Raw genomic sequence first — 23,447 nt, forward strand, 5'->3', positions numbered from 1 at the left:
TAGCTAAGAGATTAGATCTGGGTTCAGATGTAGTGAGAAACCATGTTTTCCTGCAATGTGAAATAACACTTTACTTGAGTGCCTCTGGTTGTGTGCTTTCCCCTCTTCATATCAGGCTTAGAAAACTGATTTGTTTAAATGATGGCTAGTGAGAACAAGACAAGGTTTGATTCTGGATTGTCCTTACAAACCATAGCTGCTCAAATTTGGATAGAACTGCTTTTAGTTTAAAAGTAAAAGTGGAGGCTCTCAGTCTTTGCCTCTGGCACACAAAAGAAGTAAAGGAGGAGCACACAAACCCAAGGCTCATATAGTGAGGAACCATAGTTCCATGTTGCATCAGAATCAGCCTTTTCTGCCAGCTTTTTCTGTATCTACATATGGAACAAATTAGTAATTTTAAGGCACAAACTAGGAGACAGGAGGGGAAAAACTTCAGATTACTCAATTTTCTTGTCTATTTGGCAAGATTGATTTATCAAGTTGCCATGTTAGAGTAATAAACTGCAACTTTTATCACCAAAGTAGTCTTGAATGGCATTTGAAGAATTTAGTGCAATAGCTGAAGGGGAGGGGAAAATTAAGTCTTCTCTTTTGAAGAGGTACAAGGGTTTTTAGCAAAATTCTACTCATCCAGGTTACTACTATAATATAAATGAATATAATATCCAGTTTCCTTTAAAATGTTTCCTAGTTTGACTTCAGTTCTTTCTACTTCAGCACAGAACAGGTGATCCCTTTTTATATTATCTCTACTGCTTTCACACAGAAGGAAAATTTAAACTTGCTCTGCCTTCAGAATACCCATTGTTAGGCTTTCTAACAGATGTTTTCCACTAATTATTCAGCAAGTTGGGATGTTTAGGTACAAATACATCTGTGAAATCTTAGTGCTGTTATGGACAGTAAATACTGATCTTTCCATATTTACTTGAAATTGGTTTTTATTGGTTTTCTGTCTTAGTACAGACCTCTTTTATAATATGATTGAAGAGCGTGTAAAATTGATTGACTGGATTTTCACAATGGCACATAGATGATAGTCTCTTAACAGGGGCTCTAGAAAGCTTGTTGAATTGTCCCTGTTGGATAGTGCTTCAGATTGCATTAGAATATTTCAAGCCAGAATTTGTATTCAATTCTACTTAAAAGGATTAATTTAGTCAAGTAAGTAAGTACCCCTTAATATTAAGAATGCAATTTATTGTAGTCAAAATAGATTCTTATTGAATGCTGTTCAGCAATTTATGAGCCTTTGGCAAATTTGCCAAAGAGACACTGTGGCCTGTTAGGTAGTGAAGAATCTGGGTCCAAAGCTATAGTAAGTTTGTACTGCATTTTCCAAAAATACATTTGTACTCAAAGCAGTTCACAGAAAACAGTCTAAATACCATAATGGTACGAAGAAACTATAGCACATAATAAAAGATACACTATCACTCCAAGATAACACATCAAAAAGTAAGCCTAAATCTTATCAATCAATAGGTCAATTAACAATGTAGCTCCACGCTAATGGCATTAGTTCAGGACACCAGGCATCTGTATTAAAGACTAAGCCATTGTAGATTACTAGCTACATTTCTCAGGGTTCCTGGTGTCCAAGAGAAGACCATTTCAGGATTCAAAGTGTCAGGGAAGACGAGGCATATTGCAGGGAATCCTCCAATTTTTCATTATTTACTTATTTTAAATATACATACTCCACTTTTCACCTGATCTGGGTCTCAAAGTGACTTTCAAAGACTCAAAACATGCAATTTATAAAATTTTAAGCAGTGCTGTATGCTTGCTGGTGTGACTCCATCAAGGCTTTGGATTTGTGGTTCATTCACTTTCAGTTGTCCCTTCCTTGACCAGATAGAATTGTTATGCATAGGATATAACAGTGCATGATGGTCTACCAAATGAAATACAGCATGGCTTCTCCAGAACCATGTGCCAGATCCATGTGACAACCTGCCCTATTAATAAGTAAATATTGGGATGAATTCACATAGCTACATGTCCAAAGGAGCTTTGACTTATGTTTCTTGAACAGAAACTTAAATGCTGAATGGCAAAGTTCTTTTGAAATGGAAGGGAGATTTTAAAGAAGATTAGGATAAAGCAGTAGGTTTGTGGCGTGGGAATGGATATTTACTGTTGAAAGAATAGAAGTTTGTACTGGGCATGCCTTAAAGGATATATCCGTGTCCAGACACAGTACATAAATTCCATCCCCACTCTACTTGTGCTTTAAAACTTATTTATGTTACTCCAGAATGTGGATGAGGAGGAATCCAGTTTTAGTAGATAGCTTTGGTGTTCTTATGTGCATTTTAATGCACATTAAACGAATGTGGTTTTTGTTCCAGCAAGTAATGCACACAAAGATGCATTCTGCTACATGTGGATCTCCCTAACTGCTTCTTAGTGACGATCACAAATGTCCCAAGTAAGGTGCTCACATAGGTGAACATCATACCTTGAATGTTCATGAAGAGGATTAGAGCAAAGACAGCTCTGCACAGTCTTCTGAAAGCAAGGCTCTGTTTGCCCTGATCCCATGAGCCTAACATTTCCTATGAGCCCAAAGATGAAGAAACATAGCTTTGAGCAGGTGTGCAAAAGAAAGATGTTTCAGCCCCATCAAATGTGACATTTGTACTAATACTAGGTATCTTTGTGATACCTTGATCAGTATTTTGTGATCCATTTGTGTCTTACTGAGACGTATGTAAACATATTCATCCTAAGGTGTTCTGATGTAACACCTAGTCTAAAAACACCAGTATTGTGCTTTCCGTTATATTACAGATGTTTTTGCAGTAGGCAGAGTGGAATCTCCACTTCACTACCACAACCCTTAACGGCAATCACAAGTGTGTGTGTGTAATTGTATATTTGCCAAAATGTTTGTGACAGAATATTTATGAGAAGAAATTTATCATCTAGAGGTGGGTGACCTACCCATGGCTTGTGTTGTAATGATTCAGAAATAAGCTAAGCCATTTCCCCTAAAATCAGGAAATGATTCTGCTTGTTTTCAGTACATTCTGAATTTGGATGGGTCTTAGAATCCCAGATCTCTGGCTGCCAAATGACCGCTTCATACAGCCAGGACAGCTCTCTCCAGACTGTGAGAAGATGTTGAGGTTAAACTGGCCTCCCAGGAGGAAAAAGCTATTGTGGGGTGGGCTTGGAGTAAGAGGATCATTTTCAGTAGTCAGCAGATCCCCTGCATAGCCTGTTTAAAGGTTGTGGGGCAAAAATTGCTTGTGGTGAGGAGCCTGTTTCTTGACCCAGGGGTCTTCTGCAAGGAGTGGATTTCCTCTCCGCCCCCTGCCGCCTCTTCAATATAATTGTGTGATAGCATCCCTAAGTATTTTAATTTAAACAGAAGAGTATGTCAAGGATTATTACTTTTTTTGGCAAGGTTTGCATTATGAACTCTTGAAGCCTAACTTAGCCTGTCGAGCTTTGCTTTCATATCTAATACATCTAATATCCATATTTGTTTTCCTAGCAACATAATGTGTAGCAGTATAATACCACCTAACATTTGTATAGCACTTTCAAATGTTCAAAGTGCTTAATGTGTTATTTATCTGGTTGTAATCTTTACAACAGGCCTTTCAGGTAAGTCAGTGTTATCCTCCATGGAGCAATCGAGGCTGAGAAGGAATGGCTTGAGTAAAGTACCCAGTGTGTTCAGGGCAGAGGTGATATGAAAACAAGAGACTTCCTGGTTCATACTCTGCCCTGCCATTAGGTCCTGTGTGGCAGGTGCCTCAGAAGAAAGATCCTGGGTAAAAAATGATATTTTCAACCTGGGTGGATGCAATTTGAATCTTCTACTTGGCTCCAAAATGTACATGTGTACCCAATACAATGAATTAGTAAATTATTTGTAAATGGAAAGCTATTTCACTGTGCAACTTTCATAATCAGAATCATTGTTGGTGAATGATGAAAAAAGAATGAGGTAATTTTAATGTGGTTCAAGTACATATGAAGTCCTAGGTTTACCTTTTGACTATTATGAATCCAAAATGGTCAGAAAAGTGGTTCATATGGCATTTATTATTCAGTACTATTATTTCAGGCTACAATCCTATACACACTTATCAGGGACTAAGCTCAATTGAACTGAATGGTGCTTTTCTCTGAATAGACATGCATAGGTAGAATTTATTTTTTAAATGAGATTGGATGTGTCTGAATTTCTTCCCTGTCCTACTTTTTGAAGAAAATCTACATGGTAATACTGGTAGATACAAGGGTAATGACTATCTGCAGATGAACTCCATAGTAACGTCAGAAATTAATTTATTATTAAAGCTCAATAGTAACACAAATGTATACATAACAGTTTTTCTTCTAACTTCCTTGAAATGAGTTGGCAAACTGTCAGTTGTGTTGCCTAACGTTGTTCTGTACAGAACCTGCCTGTCTATTCTAAATTTTAAAAGGGGCTTATTTTATTCTGACCTTGAAAATAGAAGCACTATTTGTATGAGCAGCTGAACTTGACTAGAAAATATTGTTCCTGTGGGTTGCAAAGCTCTGTCCGTTCGTCAAGCAACTTGTCTCATTCTTTCCTCCATTACAGATCGAAGTAGTCAATACTTTCAAGAGTGGCACTTCCTTTCAGGGGGCTCTCAGGAGACAATCCTCCGTCACAAGCCAGAACCAGGATGTAACCAATATTTCTAGCCCTAGCCACGTTTCGTTATCCAATGCTCTTTCCTCTCCTACCAGCACAACTGCTGCGGCGGCTGGGCGTGAGTGTGTATTCTTAATGCATCTGATTACAGAGATGCCAACTTATCTAGCAGTCATTCAAGACTGGGCCATTCAAGATTATGTCCCTTTCCCACCTCTTATATTCCAGAATAAGTCATATAGTTGAAATATTGGCATACCACAGTGGCACTCTTCCTTACAGGTCTCCATTTTCAGAAATAGGGTGTGCCTCTATAAAGCTACCTCCTATGGAATGAATACCAATTTCTTCTTTTATGAAAATATCTCTATATGATAAATCTCCTCTGAACAGTTCACATGTTCACATTTCTTCTTAGATTGTAAACTACATCTCCTGTTGCCTCATCTTTCCAAGGCTGCTTCGCTTTATAAAATATTGGACTAGATTTTATGTAGTAGGACAACATTTGAAAACACATAAAGCAGGATTCTTCTCACACATGCTCTGAGATAGTAAATTGTTCTATTAAATCTATTATCACGCCCATTTCTTTAATACTTTTATCTATGCAGTTCACTACTGAATGCCTAGTATACTTCCGGTTGTATCCAGTGTTGTGCCTCCACTGACGGAAGACTCTTTGGTCCAGTGGAGGTCCAGTGAGAGCCAGTGTGGTGTAGTGGTTAAGAGCGGTAGTCACGTAATCTGGGGAACCGGGTTCGCGTCTCCGCTCCTCCACATGCAGCTGCTGGGTGACCTTGGGCCAGTCACACTTCTCTGAAGTCTCTCAGCCCCACTCACCTCACAGAGTGTTTGTTGTGGGGGAGGAAGGGAAAGGAGATTGTTAGCCGCTTTGAGACTCCTTAAAGGGAGTGAAAGGCGGGATATCAAATCCAAACTCTTCTTCTTCTTCTTCTTCTTATCAGTGGAACAGGGAAGGAGACTATTTTTGCCACCCGGCCCTGCAACACGCCCCCTCAAACGACGACACTGTTCCAAAGTTCCCCAAACTCCCTGGGAAAATTTTTATGGGTGATGGGAACTTCAGGGAGGAGGGTGAACACTTAATTCTCCTTTCTGAGGATGAAAGCTATTGTTACATCAAAGAGGCTTCCATCTTTGGATACAATCCTATTCAAATAAATAGCAAACGTTATACCCTGTAAAAAAAAAAAGTATAAACAATCAACAACCAAATTAAGATGTAAAGAATTTCCTATGTGTGCACCATCCCTAAATGTATTCCATCAATGAAGAGTAACATAATAGATGCTAAATGTTTAGGTTTAGTAAATATTAGGATTTAATTAGAACTTGTTTGTTATAACTGGGATGTGTTATAAGACAGTCTCAGTGTGTATTATAACCGAGTAATGTGAGGGGTTTGAGGGGTTTAATTAGTTTTTATGTGTAAAGACTTTCTATCAGACCTTGAGAATGTAATCAAGATTCATGTGTATTGAAAGATGTGTGTGTGGACCTATTTCTGAGTACCAGCAATTAGCATTGGAAGAGTTAATTAACCTAGGTAAACATCCTAAGTGTATACCAGCCTTTAATCCTAGTCAATCAACTAGTGTTGATGAAGTCAAACAAACTCCTTTGTTAGGTGAGCCTGGGAGAATTAACCATTAGTACTTCAGCGCATCAAAGTTCTAGCCATTAGAATGTGAATGAGTAAGGTGGCAAATAAATTAGTAGAAATAATAATAATAATAATAATAATAATAATAATAATAATAATAATAATAATAATTTCATTATTTATATTCTGCCCATCTGACTGGGTTGCCCCAGTCACTCTGGGCGGCTCCCAACAAAATATTAAAAACACAATAAAACATAAACCATTAAAAAGATAGTACAAGGAAGCAGACAAGGAACTATGCTTGCATGTGCCCTGGAGACCAAGATAGCCTACAGATCAAAAAGGAGGCTGGTGATTCTGCCGTAAGGCTAAGGTGGCATTTTGAAGTGCTGCTGCTGTGCACCCCTCCATTGAAGGCTAAATGTTGTATATATGTGTAAAATAAACCATATATCTTAAAACACAACAGCCTCTACTGTGTCTGAACTCCCAACGGAAACACGGTCCTGAGTCACCCCCCAGGGGGCCCTGGAATCTTGCTACCGCTCAGCAGAGATTGGGGTGGCATGTAACACTGGTGTCAGAAGTGGGTTCACACACACAATCCAATACACATGGATCTTGATCACATTTTCAAGGTCTGATACAGGCTTTACACATAAACACAATTTAAACACTTCAAACCCATTACAGCATTATTATTATTATTATTTTATTTAAATCTGTTATTATTATTTTATTATATATTTATGACCTACCTTTATCCTGTCAGAGACTTTCAGCAACATACATTAAAAGCAATTAAAAATCTAAAAACACAGCTACACAGGCAGAACTTACAGTTCTCGCCCCACTAAAGGAAGCCACAATGCCACATTTCAAATTAAGCCAAAAGAAGAGGTAAAGAGAAAAGTATTTGCCTGGTACCTAAAATATATAGAAAGATAATAATAATTTTATCATTTGTACCCCGCCTATCTGACTGGGTTGCCCCAGTCATTCTGGGTGACTTCCAACATATATAAAAGCATAAGAAAACATTGCGCATTAAAAGACTTTCCTATACAAGGTGTGCCTCTCTGGGAGAGTTTCCACAAGTGGGCAACCACTGATAATATTAATTTGGTAAATATGTTCCTTTAACAAAACTACTCGAGTTACAATAGGATTGCTTCCCTTGCCAGCTATTGCTTTGTACCATTATCTGTGGTAGCTGAACAAGTATAAAATTTGCATGCATAGTCACATGAAAGTTGTTATCCCATGGTTACTATTTTTCTGCAATTGCATTTAACTACATTTTTAAAAGGCTGTTTAAACCACTTAAATATTTATAAAGAGTTTTGAGGCAAAAATGAAATAGTTATGCATGCATGTTAGAGCCTTTGACTTTTTTTAAACCAGATTGCACTAAAAAATATTGGGCAAGACCCAAATTCACACCACCACGTGCAGCTTCACTTTTCCTTTCTCTGCTTTTCTGCAGCCCCAGCCCCATTCTTCTCTGGGGAGGTGGGGTCTGCAACTCTCTGGCAAGAAAGAGAGAAAGGATAAGTCCCGTTTGTGTGACTAGAAGTCTGTCATGCAAGTGGGCTGCTGTAGTTGAATATCAGCAAACCTTTCTATGCAACTAGCTGGTCATATGTTCCAGTAACTTTAAAAAGCAGGCAGGAACCAGTATATAGGGTATGAAACCCAAAGAACTGCATATGCCATCCTTCCATGCTAATGCCATTGCAATTGATACTCCTGCTGTAGCTGGCATTGGAAGCTAACTCTACTTGCAGCCTCAGAGCATGTAAAAATTGCACATTTTTCTTCCACCTGTCATTTAATCTCCTTTATCCTTCTGTTCTAACTTATTAAAAGATAACATGCTGCTGCTTTAGTTTTAAAATTTTAGCTAAGAGGTATCACTATATATATTATAATGCTACATTTTCAAAATTAGATTTGGAGTCACATTCCTGTAAAATATTTTGGTTAGGTTGTTGGTTGTGCAAAGCCATACCGATGTGTGATACTATAAACTGAACATTGCAATGATGTTGCTTTTTGGGGTTGAATAAGCTTCAAATATACTGCTAATTTTGAACTCCATTAGCTAAGATGCAGGGTTTTTTATTTTTTATTTTTGTTTTAAAAACAATCTTCAGCCATGGAGAAAAAGGAGAGAGCTTTTATTTCTCTTGTTAGGTCTTCTAGCATTAAAAAGAAGACGATAACATTATGGGACACTGACCCACAGACCTTCTACAATTTGTATCTCTCATCCCAGTATCATTTTCCTTCCCCACTTTTTTTCTTTTAGGAGGGAGGAAAGGGGTTTAAGAATTGAGCATAGATGCTATTGATGTACATTTACACAAACCGTGTGTTCTGGCTTCTGTCACAGTGTCCCATTATGCCAGAAGCGGTTTAGACATGCTGGCCACATGACCCGGAAAGCTGTCTGCGGATAAACGCCAGCTCCCTTAGCCTGAAAGCGGAGTTGAGCGCCACACCCCATAGCTGATTTTGACTAGACTTAACTGTCCAGGGGTCCTTGCAATGCCACATTCTGTGGGTGTGAGTGTGCAACATCTTAGGATCCCCACTGCATGTAAAAAAAAAAAAAAGCACTGGGTTAGTGAGTCTGTGAATGGACCCCATCCGATAACTAAGTAATGTACAATTCATTGTTTCCCATGAAGTTGCTAGCAAACAATGCTTATGTATTCTGCATTGTTTTTTCATTCTTTTTGAAATATGTTGAGAGTAGAAGGATTATTTTTCTATACAAATGGCACTTGTCTGAACTACTACTTCCATATAATGCTCATGCCATTGCTGTGGTGTATTGGCTTGAAAATGTTGCTATAGCTTTAAGCACAGCACCTGCACAGTGATGCCAGTTCATGAAAACACCCCATGTACATTACTGTACTCTCAAAGTCCTCTTGCTGATGTGCCATTGAGGGTGAAATGGCCCTGAATATTTTCAGTGCTCTGAACGTATTTCAAAATGAAGGGAAGTCTGACTACAGTTAAGTCAACATAAGACTTGCCTTTGCACAACCACATCCTTAACTAAAAATAGAAGCAGTTAAACCTAAGAGTTGGCATCTCTTGGCAAAACGGACTTCATGTTTACATTTATAAACTAACCGCCTTACTGTCCTTTCAATAAAATTGCAATATTTGCTTTTGTAGTGCCCAACTCTTTACTTTCTGAATATTAAATGTGTTTGTTTTCCCAGAGGGCTAGAGATCACTGGACAAAAGGGTTCAGCAGGAGAGAGTGAAATAAAAAGAGGTTGTGAGTCTTTAACCTTGAGCCTGACAATGAATGTGAACCAAACTCAAGATACTTGGCTTATATGAAGCCAGGTAAACATTCGAGTATAAGCTCATATGCTACCTACTGTAGTACATCTGAAAACTGGTCCTGCATATTTAAATGGTATTGTACTTAGGAGTGATATTCTATCAGGGTGGTGTTTTGTTCTTCAGTGGAGGTAAAAATCTGCAGTATCTAAAAATTGTATTTATCTTTTCTTTGCTGGATGCAAATATCTATGTCTCACTTTCAGTGTGGGGCAAAATTGAAGCACCTTTTATTACAGCAGCAGAGAAGAAAGAAGTGGAAACTTAAAAGCCATGTCAAAATGTCCTGAAGTGTTGTCCTTAACCCCACCCGTAATCCCGTGTTAAGAGCAGTCCATTTTTTCCTGTTGTCTCCATTCCTGTGAGAAAAGAGAGCTGTACATCATTGTTTATCATCTCTTGACATTGTCCGTTTCATGAACACTGTCCATTACATGATCGCCATGTAGTTGATATCTATTTCTGGTATGTCCCCACATGTACATGGAAAGCAAGCACGCATACAATCTTATATGAGGGTCATTAAAACCTGCCTATATAAGGAAATAGCCCAAAAGGCTACACCTTTAATCCTCACAACTCTTAGTTTAGTGATCTAATTAAACTATATAGCATTTTCTTCCTTTTAATATAACTTCAGGAGACCCTAATTATAAAGTGACCCTCCAGATATTGTTAGTTTCCAACTACCATAAGCCCCAGCCAGCATGGCCAATGATCAACAGCATGCAACAGAATTTTATGAGTTACCCTTCCTTAGAAGGACTCCTGCAGATTCACTAAACCTCCCCACCCAGCTCACAAAGGAGTTTAGAAGTATGGCACTAGCACATAAAATATTTTTTTTAATGTGTCCTTCTTTTAAAAGTTCTCAGGTCAGAATCCCAAATTATTCAGAAACAGGCTAGGTTCATGCTGATGCCTCTTCTACTTGAAGAGATTGTTGATCACAGTGCATATTTAGACAGTGCATATTACTTCTGAGGAGAAAGACTGCTTTGGTAAATGGCTACATAGGAAATTGTCTTATAACAAAGTCATGCGATTGCTCTAGTTCAGGGGTCGGCAAGGTTTACCTTGCCTGGGCCGGTTCACACCAGCAGAGATTCCCTCCATGGGCCAGATTGCGAGCGGGTATGAACACACATGATCGTAATTTCCAGCATCTGTGTATGCACAGATGTGATTTCCGGCGTCTGCGCAGACACGATTTTCAGTGTGTTGTCGCGATTTCTGGAGCCACAAAACAAGTCCCTGCGCCACGCTGTGCTGGTTTAGCACAGTGCACGGGGACTCACCAAGCGGGCAGCTCAGTTTGGAGGCGGCTCATGGTCCATTTAAACGACCCCCGTGGGCCACTTGTGGCCCATGGGCGTTAGGTTACCAACCCCTGCTCCAGTTAGTTCAGTATTGTCTACCCTGACTCACAGTGGCTCTCCAGTTATAAAACACTATATATGCAAGATATATACATACGCTTGGCCCAATCCTGTATTTTTATTTATTTTTAAATTGTATACCCAACTCCTTGTTGCAAACCCCCAGGGTAGGTGACACATGCAAAGATAAAATATCAGAATATCATGTCACAGTCCATAATGTAAGATTCTAAATGGGAAAGTTCCAGAGAGTGAATCACTGTTGCCTTACTATCACTATCCTGGAATGGCTGAGCTGGTGAACTAGTCAGAGCTGGAAATCAGCCTCCTACCCACAGGGGTTGTGCATCTCATTTTGCCACCTGAGGCAAAAGGGAAAGGTAACCCCCCCCCCTCCACTGCCCTCCTGCTGCTGAAGCCTCCCTACCTGGGGTATTCAGTGGTGCTCTTGAAGCAGCAGCAACAATGGTGGGCAAGATCTCACAGTATTGTCAATTGAGCATTTCCATCTGTTGTGGACCATAACTGGCACACATTATTTATTTACTATAGTAATATAATTCCCCTCTATGACATTGACAGCTTACAGTGTAGAATGATAAAATGCAATTTAAAGACACAAGACCTCCAGCACAAAGAATAATAAAAGTAGATAAATCGTGGTTCAGAACCAAGCATGCGCCATGTTGGATGTGTAATCTGTAGTCAGAAGGTACATGAGACTACCGCTTTGCAAAAGCTAAGGTGGTTTGTGTATGCCAGATTGTTTTTTCATGATGTAAGAACGGTGGGGTGCAAATGTCAGAAAACAAATAAAACACTCAAACATTTCTAAAAGGCCCCAGAGATTTAAAATTTTTCACCCATTTTCAGGTGAGCATCCCTTGCTCAATGCATTTGCCATTAGTACGTCATTCAGACTAGCATTAATACCTCACTCATAATTAGCAGAAAAATAAAAAGCTCAACAACTCTAGAATTCATTTATAGTCATAATACATTTCCCAACAATTCACATACTTGCCATTCTGTTTTTTCCTTGCTAATTCTTTCCTTCAAGAAATCCTGTCTTTTCTCACTAATAACATAGTAGAAGCCTCTGCTTTGGCAAGAGCGGAAGGAATCTAGAATGCTCTCCTGTTTCTGGTCACGGAGAACTATTTGTCCTTTGCTGACTCAGCAATGCATCCTGCTGTTCCTGCAGCTCACTGCAGGCATAATTAATTGGTGGGCCATCCAAACATTACTTCAATTAAGTACCTGGCTTTCCCATGTTCTTATGGCTTAGTGATGGAAAAGCAAGAAAATATCTTGACATAACTAAATGGACATCAAGTACTGCAGATGAGGCATAAAAATGTACCACCTTATGCACTTAACTTTATGAATGATGTTCATAAGTGAGACACAGAAAATGAAGGAATCGGACTTTTGTAATTCAATTATATGAAACCCAATAATCACTATATAATTTTCTAGTCTTAATTGTTTATTAATAAGTTATTTTAAAAACAAATGGCTAGAACAGTGGGTCTATACTCGAGTGTTTACCTCACATATGCATGAAGAAAAAATAAAAGTTGTATCAACAATTACATGTTCACATTATCCAGGCTTCCAAGTGTAGTTGTTGTGTGCCAATTAGCTGTGTTTATGTGATTACTGTGACTTTTTCCTGTATAGCATGTTTTTGCCTAAGTATTTTGTCTGCTTGGCTTTGTGTGTGTGCGTGTGCGTGTGTGCGTGCGTGTGTGTGTGCTTTTGGCTGCTTCATTTAGATCTTGCTTTTTTCAAAAACCTATGCTCTGTTCTTACATTTGGCTCCTATGTTTGTCTCTCATACCTATCCATCCATCCAACTGTGTCTATGTTTTGTGCTTTCTTGTTTGAGACATACAATTTGTTTTGTGTTGGGGTTTTTTTTTTGTCTATATAAATGAAACTTTTTAAAGAATAAATTAAAAGCTTTCTTAATTATTCACTGCAAACTATCAACATGCATGGTTCTACATTTGCATTTGAATTAACATGGCTTGTCTTTTACTAGGGAAATATCACATGAGTGGATGTTTGCTTTCTTTAACCAATGCTTCCCATCAGTTCTGGGAACAGTTCTGATGGCTTTAATCTCATATGGTTTTAACATTGCAGTTGATTCAGACACCTAAAATGCACAAAACTGAGCCACTTGTTTATGCATTTAGCATCCAGAGACTATGGACTACAGCTGCCTGCTCTGCCCTAACCATATGCCACATTTTTTTCACCAAAACAAAAAAATGTAAATCATAATGAGATGTTTTGAAAAAGCAGTTACCACTGACATCTTTTCTATCTTTTTCCCTCCTCTCAGATCCGCGTCGTGAAGGCATTCCGTAGCTCTCTCTATGAAGGGTTAGAAAAACCAGAATCTAGAACCTCCATTCACAACTTTATGACTCATCCTGAATTTAGGATAGAAGATTCCCAGCCCCATATCCCTCTCATTGACGACACAGAACTAGAAGAAGACCCTGCACTCAAGCAAAACCCAAGTCCACCGTCTTCACTGAACAAGAACAATAGTGCTATCGACAGTGGAATAAACCTTACAACTGATACAAGTAAATCAGCTACCTCTTCTAGTCCAGGAAGCCCGATCCATAGCCTGGAGACATCACTTTAGCTGAAAATGTCACTGCAAAAATATTAATATAAATATATACATAGAGAGATATGTATAAACAATGCTGGCTGAGAAGCTGTTTGAACTCCTGTTCACTTTGAGAGGAGGGGGGACAGAACAAACCACTGATCATGATGGTTTTGGGGGATTTACATATGGCTGATTTACATATTCCCTTCTTGCTCCCCCCCTGCAAAAACAAACAAAAACAATACAAATGCCCTCCTGCATGAATGTACTACCCACTTCCAACCTTCCCTTCTTTTTATTCCTTAAGCAGGAAATGCAGAGGACTTCTTTGAGGCTATTTATCCAATTCACTGGTCTGTGAGTTTTTTTGGGTTTTTTTAATGCTTGTGTGGCATGGACTCAGTTGTATAGATTAATTTAAATATTTTTTTGAAGTTGCAAAGCTTAACTTGCACAGTAGATTTGCACCAGTTGGACAGAGGAACCTAAAATAAGCATTTATGAGACTATATATAGAAATATATAAATATATACATAATATAATTATATATGTGTATATATCCATATATATATTTATATCTATATACAGATATAGATATAGATATATATAAAGTTTCTTTGTTGGCATGTTGCCTTTTTCTGCTCAAATTGCTATATTTTAACTTATTTATGTCCTAAAAATAAAGAATGTAATTTGTTTACAGAACTGTAGATAATATCCTTAACTATTTGTAGGATTAAGACAGCACTTCCTGCCGAGATAATATTCAAATCGCTCAATTCAATGAAAATTTCTGTAATATGGCACCCTGGATGTTTTATTACAACTGTGATCAGATTTTTGCCTGATAGGTTTTTCTTTTTTTGTTAAATAATGTAGATATTGCTAGCAAATAACAAAAGAAGCCAAAATATAATATATTGGATGTAGCATTGTGATCCTATATAGAGGGTGATGAAACAGAAAGGCTTCCTTTGTTTTAAATACACATTTAAATGATCAGGTTTTTTGCTCTCTCTTTTTTAATGAATTATTTGACCTTATTTTGATGCAATACTTAATGATGAGGCCATTTCATTATTTAAGTGTATTGCAATGGCTTCTTAAACATATTTTTTTTAAAGATTATAATAAACCTCAGTGGAGTTTCTGAATATCAGTTCAAAAATAAGTTATATTTGGCTTTGTATGAAGATCAAACTAATGTTGAAATACTGTGTGCTGGATTCTATTCCATTAGAAATTTAGTCATTTATTTCTTGAAAAATATGGGCTGTTGGCATTTTGGATGAGAACCACTATGGTTTGTTGCTTAGACATTTAAAAAGAAAAATAATATCATTTTCTGCACTATGTAGACCTGAATGAAACTTTATGAAGTGTATACTGAAATGTGCTTTGTGTGATTATTTTTAAACCAAGCTTGTCTTCCTGTAGTCACAAAAGTATATTATAGCAAATCCACTAATGTTGTTTTTCCCTTGTATTGTGCTTTCTACACTGAAAGCCATTGTAAACAACTGCAATATTCTGGGTGAGATTTCTTTTTTCTTCAAGATGGTAACAGCCCTGGTAATTTAAAAGCTTATATAATTGCTATGTCAACCACTTGAATGCAAAGCACTTTGTGGGTCACAGATTTTTCATAAATGACTTTTGTATTTAATACAAGGTTTGCTTCAAGACTTTTCAGCAAATGATCTTTTCCATAAACTTGTACAGTGCAAAAGACATTTTGATTAATATGATCAATTATGCCAGAAGAGTTGGGGGGAAAGCCCTTTAAATTAGCTTGAAAACTTTATATGTTGTTGTATTGCCTGCTGTTTTAAAGTTGGCTAATAAGGTGGAACAACTGTAGTGGGAAGAACTATTGCAAGCCAGAAACTCTTCAGACAAGATGAGATTCCTGGCCAACTACAGTTTCAGATGACTAATGTTTTGAGGGCATATCAGAACTATTCTGCCAGGTAAAGTTCTAACCACCTTGAATTGCCAGCTTCTGGACTTTCGTAAGAAGCTTTTAATGTCTTTTGGCTCTACATAATTCACTCTGATCCAAACGTCTGGCTGAACAGCAAACCTTCCCAGGCTTACACAACCCTCTTCTCAACAGACAGTGTTACCCGCTTCATAAAGCTCAAAGCTGGCATGACAGTCCAGTTGACCAGCTTATTCTTAAAATCAAACTGACTGACAGTTAGGCAGGGTTTATCCCTGGATTGTAAATAACAGCAACTAACTTTTGTGTAACACTGAAGTTCTATGATCTCCTTGGGATACTATATTTGAAATACAATAAAGTCTATTTACAGGGGAAAGCATGTAGCTCTGGGCTGAAGAAACTACGAAATTGTTGGCACTGGAATATTTTGCCCCCTAACAACTTAATATTGATGATTTGCCTTTTATTTCAAGCTTGATTTTCATCAGATACTTTTTTGATTTTCATTTCATTTTCTGTGTGTGCGCATTGTAATACAGATTCTTAATAACTAGTAGGGTACTATTTGAGACTTGAAAAACTGTTAAAAAGAAACCAATATTTCATTCTGTACATATATAGTTTAAAAAGAAAGAAAAAGACAATATAACATATATATTAACTGTGATGCATAGGAAACTTCGGATTCTGTCAACAGAAACCATGATCTCTCTTTATATATATATATATATATGTATATGATAAACAGACTTGAGGGGGGGGAGAAAACAGATGAGCTGATAACAGCCTTTCAACTACAAGCTTTGCACCTTGTCCCCTTTCTTAATTGCTTGGCCTCTCTATGATGGGAAGAATGGATCAAAAAACCAAAATGGTCTATATGTTGAAATTCACTGCAATACATAAAATGCTTGCTCTCTGCGTACTGTACCTAAAAGCATGAGATTTGTGGAAAAAAATACAGCAGTACATTTGGCAATTCATCCCACTAGGGGTTATTATTCCTATATGTTTATTCATCTGTTTTTATGAATTTTTTAAATCTAGACAATAATTGTAAATAAAGAACTTACTGTCTCTGTTCATTTAATACTATGCAAAAGGTTATGCTTTCTATTGTTATTCCTACAGTGTGATGCTGGAATGTTTGTGGTTTCAAAAAAAAAACGGAAAAAAACACACAACAGTAAAATTATGTGATGTAAATTATTTTATAGTTTGAAACAAAATGATAACGTTTTACTCTTGCTGCTTACTGTCTAATAGCTATCTCCTGGCAGGAGCACAAGTGGAAATTGAAAAAAAAAAGTAATAAATTCACAAAGCAGCATGAACAATAAAAGTCTGAATATAACATCCTTCTTTATTTCCACTGTCAGTTGAAACAACACATGTATTTTTCAATGCACTTAATACCAGACACTTATAAATGATAGCTATGCTCTGTCTTTGCAGTTGGAGGCATTATCCTTCTGAATATCAGCTGCTGGAAACCTCTGGAAGGGAGCACTTCTGTGCTCAGGTCGAGCTCACTGGTCTCTGATAGGCAACTGGTTGGCCATTGTGATAGCAGGATGCGGGACTAGATGGGACAAAGTCCGGATCCAGCAGGCTCTTCTTTACATTCTTATAAATATTTTGGAGCACTGAAGGATTTGAGGGCAATGTTCTCTTGGGAGCTGCTTGCTGATCAGTTGTGGTTCACTAAGTCGAAGGCTAGCCCCATTAAAGAAGAAGCGATCTTTGCTAGGAAGTCATAAGCCTCTCCCTGACATTTTTTGTGTGTGAATAGAGACAACTATACCACATCTGTAGTTGGTAAGCATATCTGACCAATTTAGCTTCATCACCAGTATCCTGCCAAATAGTAAGGAGAGTACCACACAACAGATCTAGATGTGTGATAAATTCACTTTCTATAATCACCTTTTGTATCATATTTCTATGCAAAGGCAAGAATTTTACTTCACCTTATTTTTTAAAAAACAAACTATCGGAAAGCAGAATGTGGTAAACTTACCCCTTTGAGTAGTAAAATTCTTGCCACTGCATGACAAGATGAGAGCTATTGTATTCACTTGCAACTTTTCATTATTTAGGCTGCCTCTTCCTCCCTCTTACAAAAAAAAAAAAAGCAATGATGAGGCACATGACAATACAAAAACATCTGAGGTTTCTTTTCTATTAAAAAAGAAAGATGAAACTGGTTACCACTTACCAAGTATTACTGCAGAGAGCATGCAAGTTATTCCTTCATGGATAGTTCCATATTTGCAGCCTTCTTGGCAGAATCAGGAGAGGGTAAGTGCATTCTAATCATTAAAACAGAGGAGGCTACCTTCATCAATGCTCAAGTTAAACAGAGTTGCAAAAGTTTTTTGATTCCTTCATGTTCCCACTGCAATAACATTAAAGTAGATAATGAGCTTGTGCATAGCCTTGACTCCTCCCTTTCCATTTTATTTTTTAATCTTTAGCAAGCCCTATCAATGGAGATAGTTTCAGAGATCAATGAAAAACAGTAATAATCTCTGAACTGAAGGGCCACTTTGTCGGCACTGTATCATGAGTATGGAGGTTTTAGTTTCACTATTTGGCCAGAGTGAAAATGTTAGAAGCAGCTCACAAAGAGACCCTCTATTTTCTACCCGGCAACTTAAAATGGATCATTTAAAGAAAGAAAACTGTGGTATGAGTTGTCATTTTCCCATATCTTATTTTGGGGCTGATAGAGTGAAAGCAACTGAACTTCTATATGAAGAAGTCTAAGCCAATGGTTTTGTATGAGGTCGGTTGCACTACTCTGTCAGGAAGATGCCTTTGAAGTAATTCCTTGCAAATATTAATGGCTTTCTGAATGGGGTATCACAGTTAATGTGTTTCTAATAAGCAGCAGCAATGGCCAGGGATGTTAATGCTGGACGGAAATGATGGAACCAGTGTGGGATATAATTTAATGCAGCTATTACTATTTTCTGCATTGGTTATAAGTGACTTGGTCCCCTGCTTCTTGCTTTTTCTCAAAGCATGAAGAATATAAGCAGCTGGACATAAAAACTTGTCCTAGAGAGACAATGGAAGAACATATTTTAAGGTTTGACATATAAGTTACCACATGCCCATATAAAAATGTATATTTAAATCATTGCCCTATGTTTCCCATTTCAGTAGCAACTTACCTTCTACTGTTATGAGAACCATAAAGTAATATTAAATTGAATCAATTAACAATTAACAATTTGATTCCCTTAAATGAGAACCTTGAGTGCCTGCATTTAATTTATACTGCTTTTTGGTAAAATGTGCAACATAGATGTATTTTTGAATTTTATAGTTTATTGTACTTGATAATACTTTGTTAAACAATCAATTTAATTTACTTAATCTCATTTAAATCACCAAATACAAAATATCAGATTCAAAAAAGCAATTGGTAACAAGTTAAAGTGACAATTTGAGTTCAGATTCGCAATAGTAGATCACTGCACTTCACCATAAATTCATGTGGTTTGAGTGCTCAGTCCAGCTATATAAGTCCAGCTATATAAGTTTAAACACACCTAATATTCTGAATTAGCCCAGATCCATAAATGCTCACAAGAAGGAAAATATATGCTGTTAGGCCTGTTACACCCTCTCCTGAGGGGAAGTTGCTACAATGCAATATATATTGCATTTAAACTACACCACAAATAATTTTTAAAAGGCTCTGATGGCAGTGTTTGACCACACTGGTTTAATGGAGCCATACTTGGGTTTCTGTACCACATGATTAATGGCAGGAAGTTGTTGGCCAGTATGATGACTCCAGTTGTTTGGGCATGGCAGACACAATGCATCCTGACATGGGGTTTAGACTGCCTGGAAGGTGCAATTTGTCATGATTCTAGGACAAGCAGGCTGCTAGCCATTCTTGTCTTTGAGGAAGGACTACCTGCCTTACCAACCTTTTGCAGTAAGCTTCTCTCCTCCACTGATTGGGCATGGTTGTTGCAAAGTATCTCTTTTCCTATATTTTGTGTGTTCGGATGGTCCTTTGTTAGGCTAGAAGTTTTACGTTGATGAAGTATATTATACTATTCCTTTGTTTTTTGCAGTTTGTCACAGCTTGGGCAGGTATACAGTACAGGATCTTGGGATTTGGACACTGGCCTTTGACACAGGTAATTAGGCTTGCTAGTATGTATCTGAAACTGGGTCATTTGGATAGTATCACTGTAACAGGGTTTTTTTGGGGGGGATCAAACAGTGCTAATTTAGGGATGCATGATGTGAGTCTGTATATTTCTGTGGAGTTTTCTTTGCCTACATGTGCTTTTGGGTATCTATGGAGATGCTGTGGCGTGTCTCAAATAGCCCTGTATTTACAAATCATTTTTGAACACGTAGGGCTCTTTCCTCCACCCACCTCCACATCAAAAAGCAGTGTGCAAACTGTTATGCGTTACAATGGTCAGAACATGTCCCATGTATGTTGGCATTTTATATCTGCAAATGTATGTGAAATATTGGAAGCTATGTTACAGTTCTATCTTTTTATATTTTGCTGCCTTGCCTTAATGCATGAATACATTAATAATTTGAGGAAGGGTTGACCTAGAAAGTAACAGCTACAGAGGCTCAAAATCATTAGTTTGCTTCTTCAAGTCTATATACATCCTAATCCAGCTCCGTTCCTGAAGAGTTTCATTACACACCACTTGTTGCAGTACTTGTGAAATTAATGGGCATTTGACTGTGCGTTGTAATTCCTGTCCCATTAATGCAATGCTGACAGACATCTGCACCAAGGGGCACGTATATTATGCTCCTCTTCACCTAGTTTATGCAAGAGTCTGCACATCCAGCTACCAATTACTAAGTCTAGCAGATTATCACAGCAATCCTAATACTGATATTTTGCCCTTAAGACAGTCTTCCCCCACCTTGTGTTTTCAGATGTTGTTGGACTACAATCCCCCTCACCCATAGCCAATACGACCACTGGTCAGAGATGGTTCTTTCCCCCACAATATCTAGACTCACAATTGGCAAAGATTTATTTAAGGAAAGTATTCCTAATACATGTACAATGTGATGGCCAGTCTAGATCATTGGTTTCAGTGGGCTCAAGTACATTCAGTAATAATGTGTTATACTGTAGCTTGTGAGTTTTAGCCCAAATGGAAACTAATAATTTTACCTATTTTTCCCAAGCCCTAACCACGTAATTGCCTACAGAGAAGAAGAATGTCAAGAAGTTTAACTGTTGGTTTGCATTCTCTGGATCTTCCGGCCTCCGGATTACTGTTGTTCGAGTATGTCTGTCAATAAGATGTCAAGATGAGATGTGCCTAATTCTCGCACTGGTTGATTTTGAGTGTTGCAAGCTCATCAAATAAAGTTGTGCCTTTTTCTAACCCAAAATGGTTTCAGAGTTTCTTTTCCTTTTCTGGTTGTTGTTGTTGTTTTGCGGGAGGGGGGTTTGCCTCTGCAATGCCCCATTAGTTGTGTGTGTGCCATACTTATGTGTACAAGGGCTTTCTGGGTCAGGGCCACTGATGTAATTCCCACTGATTTTTATATATTGTGTTTAGAATTTATATTTAAAACTGGAAAGTTATTTTTGTTTCTTAAAATTAAACTCACAAGTTTTATATATTCTAAGCTCATGTATAAAAGTTTGCAAAATGTTTACAATATAACCGTGTTTTTAAAGTAGGATAGAAAACCATTTTTGATCAAGTCAGATTTCTAGAGGTGGCTATTTCACATGAAGTAAGAGAATTGCTATACAGGAAATTACTGTAAAGGATTCTGCTTGAGACAAATTTGCTGCTTTATGTTTTCCTGTAAATCAATGAATAAATTTCTAGATGTAGAACACAATCCAGTGTATAACTTGCAGGCACATAGTTTTTGCATGAACCCAACTCCTAGCATGGTTGTGTGTAGGAACTTAGGAAGCAACCTTATATCAAGTCAGAACAGCAGTCTATCTAATTCAGTGGTGATGGACAGCAGCTCTCCAGGATTTCAGACCAGCCGTCTCTCCTACCTCTGCCTGGAATTGCTGGGGGATGAACCCGCCTGGGACCTGCTGCTTGCAAAACTGAAGGTCTTCTACTGGGTGCTCTGGTATGTGTGTGTCAATAGGAGACTCCATACTCAGAGCAGTGGGTGTTAGAGAGGAAGGGAAGAAGTGGTGATGGATTGAATCATCCTTCTGGATCAGGAGTTGGGAACCCCCAGCGTATGGGCCAGATGCTGACCACAGCTCAATTTCATAATCCTGCTGAGTTCCCTCCCACCAACCAGCAATTAAGTGGGGAGCAGTTGAAAGGAAAGGGGACTCTCAGGTTGTGTGACGTGTGCAATTGCAGCTCCTTCTTCTGTAAGAAAATTTGTGGCAAGAAGCTCAAACAGGCAAACAATGTCTCAGCAGAGAGGTTGGTTTATGTTTCTCTAAAAAAAGGTAAAGTTAAAGGACCCCTGACAGTTATGTCCAGTCGCAGACGACTCTGGGGTTGCGGTGCTCATCTTGCTTTACAGGCCGAGGGAGCTGGCGTTTGTCTGCAGACAGTTTTTCCGGGTCATGAGTAAGCCAGCATGAGTAAGCCACTTTTGGCAAAACCAGAACAGCGCACGGAAACACCTTTTACCTTCTCGCCGGAGCGGTACCTATTTATCTACTTGCACTTTTGTCAATGCATTCTGCAGCTGTGTACATGGAATTTTCATCTGAGATTTTGAATAGCTGTAAGAGAAGGCTTACAGTGTGGCACAGTGAGGATAATTGTGTTAGTAATAATAAAAATATTACATTTAAAAACCCCTGTAAAGGGGAAAAAAGAGAACTGGTGTAAATCAGATGCGCAGCTTGACATGGATTAGATACTGTAATTGATAGGCAATAATTTTGGTTGGGGTATTGTTTAGGGGGGTTTGTTGTGAGGATCTGTTATTGCCCTAATTGTTTAAAATGTTTTAGATTGTTTTAGACTGCTTTTAACTTGGTTGTTTTTAAATTTGAGGTTTTTTGTTTTAATGGGAATGTAAGATGAGAAGAGAGGAGCTGGGGAGAGCAGGGGCGACCCCAATTGTAGTGGTTCTGGGCAAGAGGAGGTATGATGTGGTGAGTGTGGCAGGCCGGGTGAGGGGCACATGGCACAGGCAGGCAGGGACTGTGCTGTATGCCAGCCTCACCATTCACCTGGTGAATTGCAGTTGTCCTATCAGTCAGTGCTCAGGTCTGCAGCTGCTGTTGCTGAATGCCAGGTCGCTCCAAGTAAGACCTCCCTCGTTCGTTATTTGATTATGAATGAGGCCAATCTAGTCTGTACAGTGGTACCTCGGGATGGGAACGGAATCCATTCCGGAGCCCTGTTTGCATCCTGAACAGAATGTAAGATGCAACGGCGCGTCTGCGCATGCACAGGTTGAGTTTTGCTGCTTCCGCGCATGCGCGTGATGTCATTTTGAGCGTTTGCGCATGCGTAAGTGGCGAAACCCGGAAGTAATGCACTCCGTTACTTCCAGGTTGCTGTAGAGTGCAACCAGAAAGTGCTCAACCTGAGGCACATTCAACCCAAGGTATGACTGTATTACTGAGACCTAGGTGGGTGAGGGTAGAGTTGGTCTCACCCAGCTGTGCCCACCTGAATGTTTGGTGCAGCATCAGGGCAGACTTAAATGTTGGAGAGGGGGAGCTGCTGTTGTCTATTAGAGAACATCTCTCTCTCCTGGCTTCTCAGTCCGGTATGCCAGGGCAGGGGATCTAGAGAGTGTGTTCCTGGCACTGAACAATTGGGACAGATTTAAGCATTCTGCTGGTTTACTACATGCCTTTCTGCCCACCAGACTC

The 23,447-nt window shown here is 38.5% G+C and overlaps 1 protein-coding gene and 1 long non-coding RNA gene across 12 annotated transcripts in view; both read left to right on the top strand.

Annotated features, from left to right (window-relative positions):
* Positions 1-16,958, top strand: part of ATP2B2 (ATPase plasma membrane Ca2+ transporting 2) — a 387,126-nt gene extending 370,168 nt beyond the window's left edge. For 4 of the 11 annotated variants that reach the window (XM_053377646.1, XM_053377647.1, XM_053377648.1 and 1 more), the window contains one exon: positions 13,377-16,958. In XM_053377646.1, coding sequence (XP_053233621.1) covers positions 13,377-13,688 — 312 coding nt within the window. In that variant the 3' untranslated portion in view covers positions 13,689-16,958. Of the gene's footprint in view, positions 1-4,594; positions 4,767-9,517; positions 9,648-13,376 lie in introns of all 11 variants that reach the window. The other 7 variants (XR_008329002.1, XM_053377650.1, XM_053377649.1 and 4 more) reach the window with 5 other exon arrangements.
* A 1,810-nt stretch (positions 16,959-18,768) lies between these two features.
* LOC128408243 (uncharacterized) lies at positions 18,769-21,010 on the top strand. The gene is made up of 2 exons (XR_008329004.1): positions 18,769-19,767; positions 20,801-21,010. It is a non-coding gene; the product is annotated as an uncharacterized LOC128408243 (long non-coding RNA).
* Positions 21,011-23,447: the final 2,437 nt, after the last annotated feature.

This window comes from Podarcis raffonei, chromosome 2, assembly GCF_027172205.1.
Source record: "Podarcis raffonei isolate rPodRaf1 chromosome 2, rPodRaf1.pri, whole genome shotgun sequence".
NCBI lineage: Eukaryota > Metazoa > Chordata > Lepidosauria > Squamata > Lacertidae > Podarcis > Podarcis raffonei.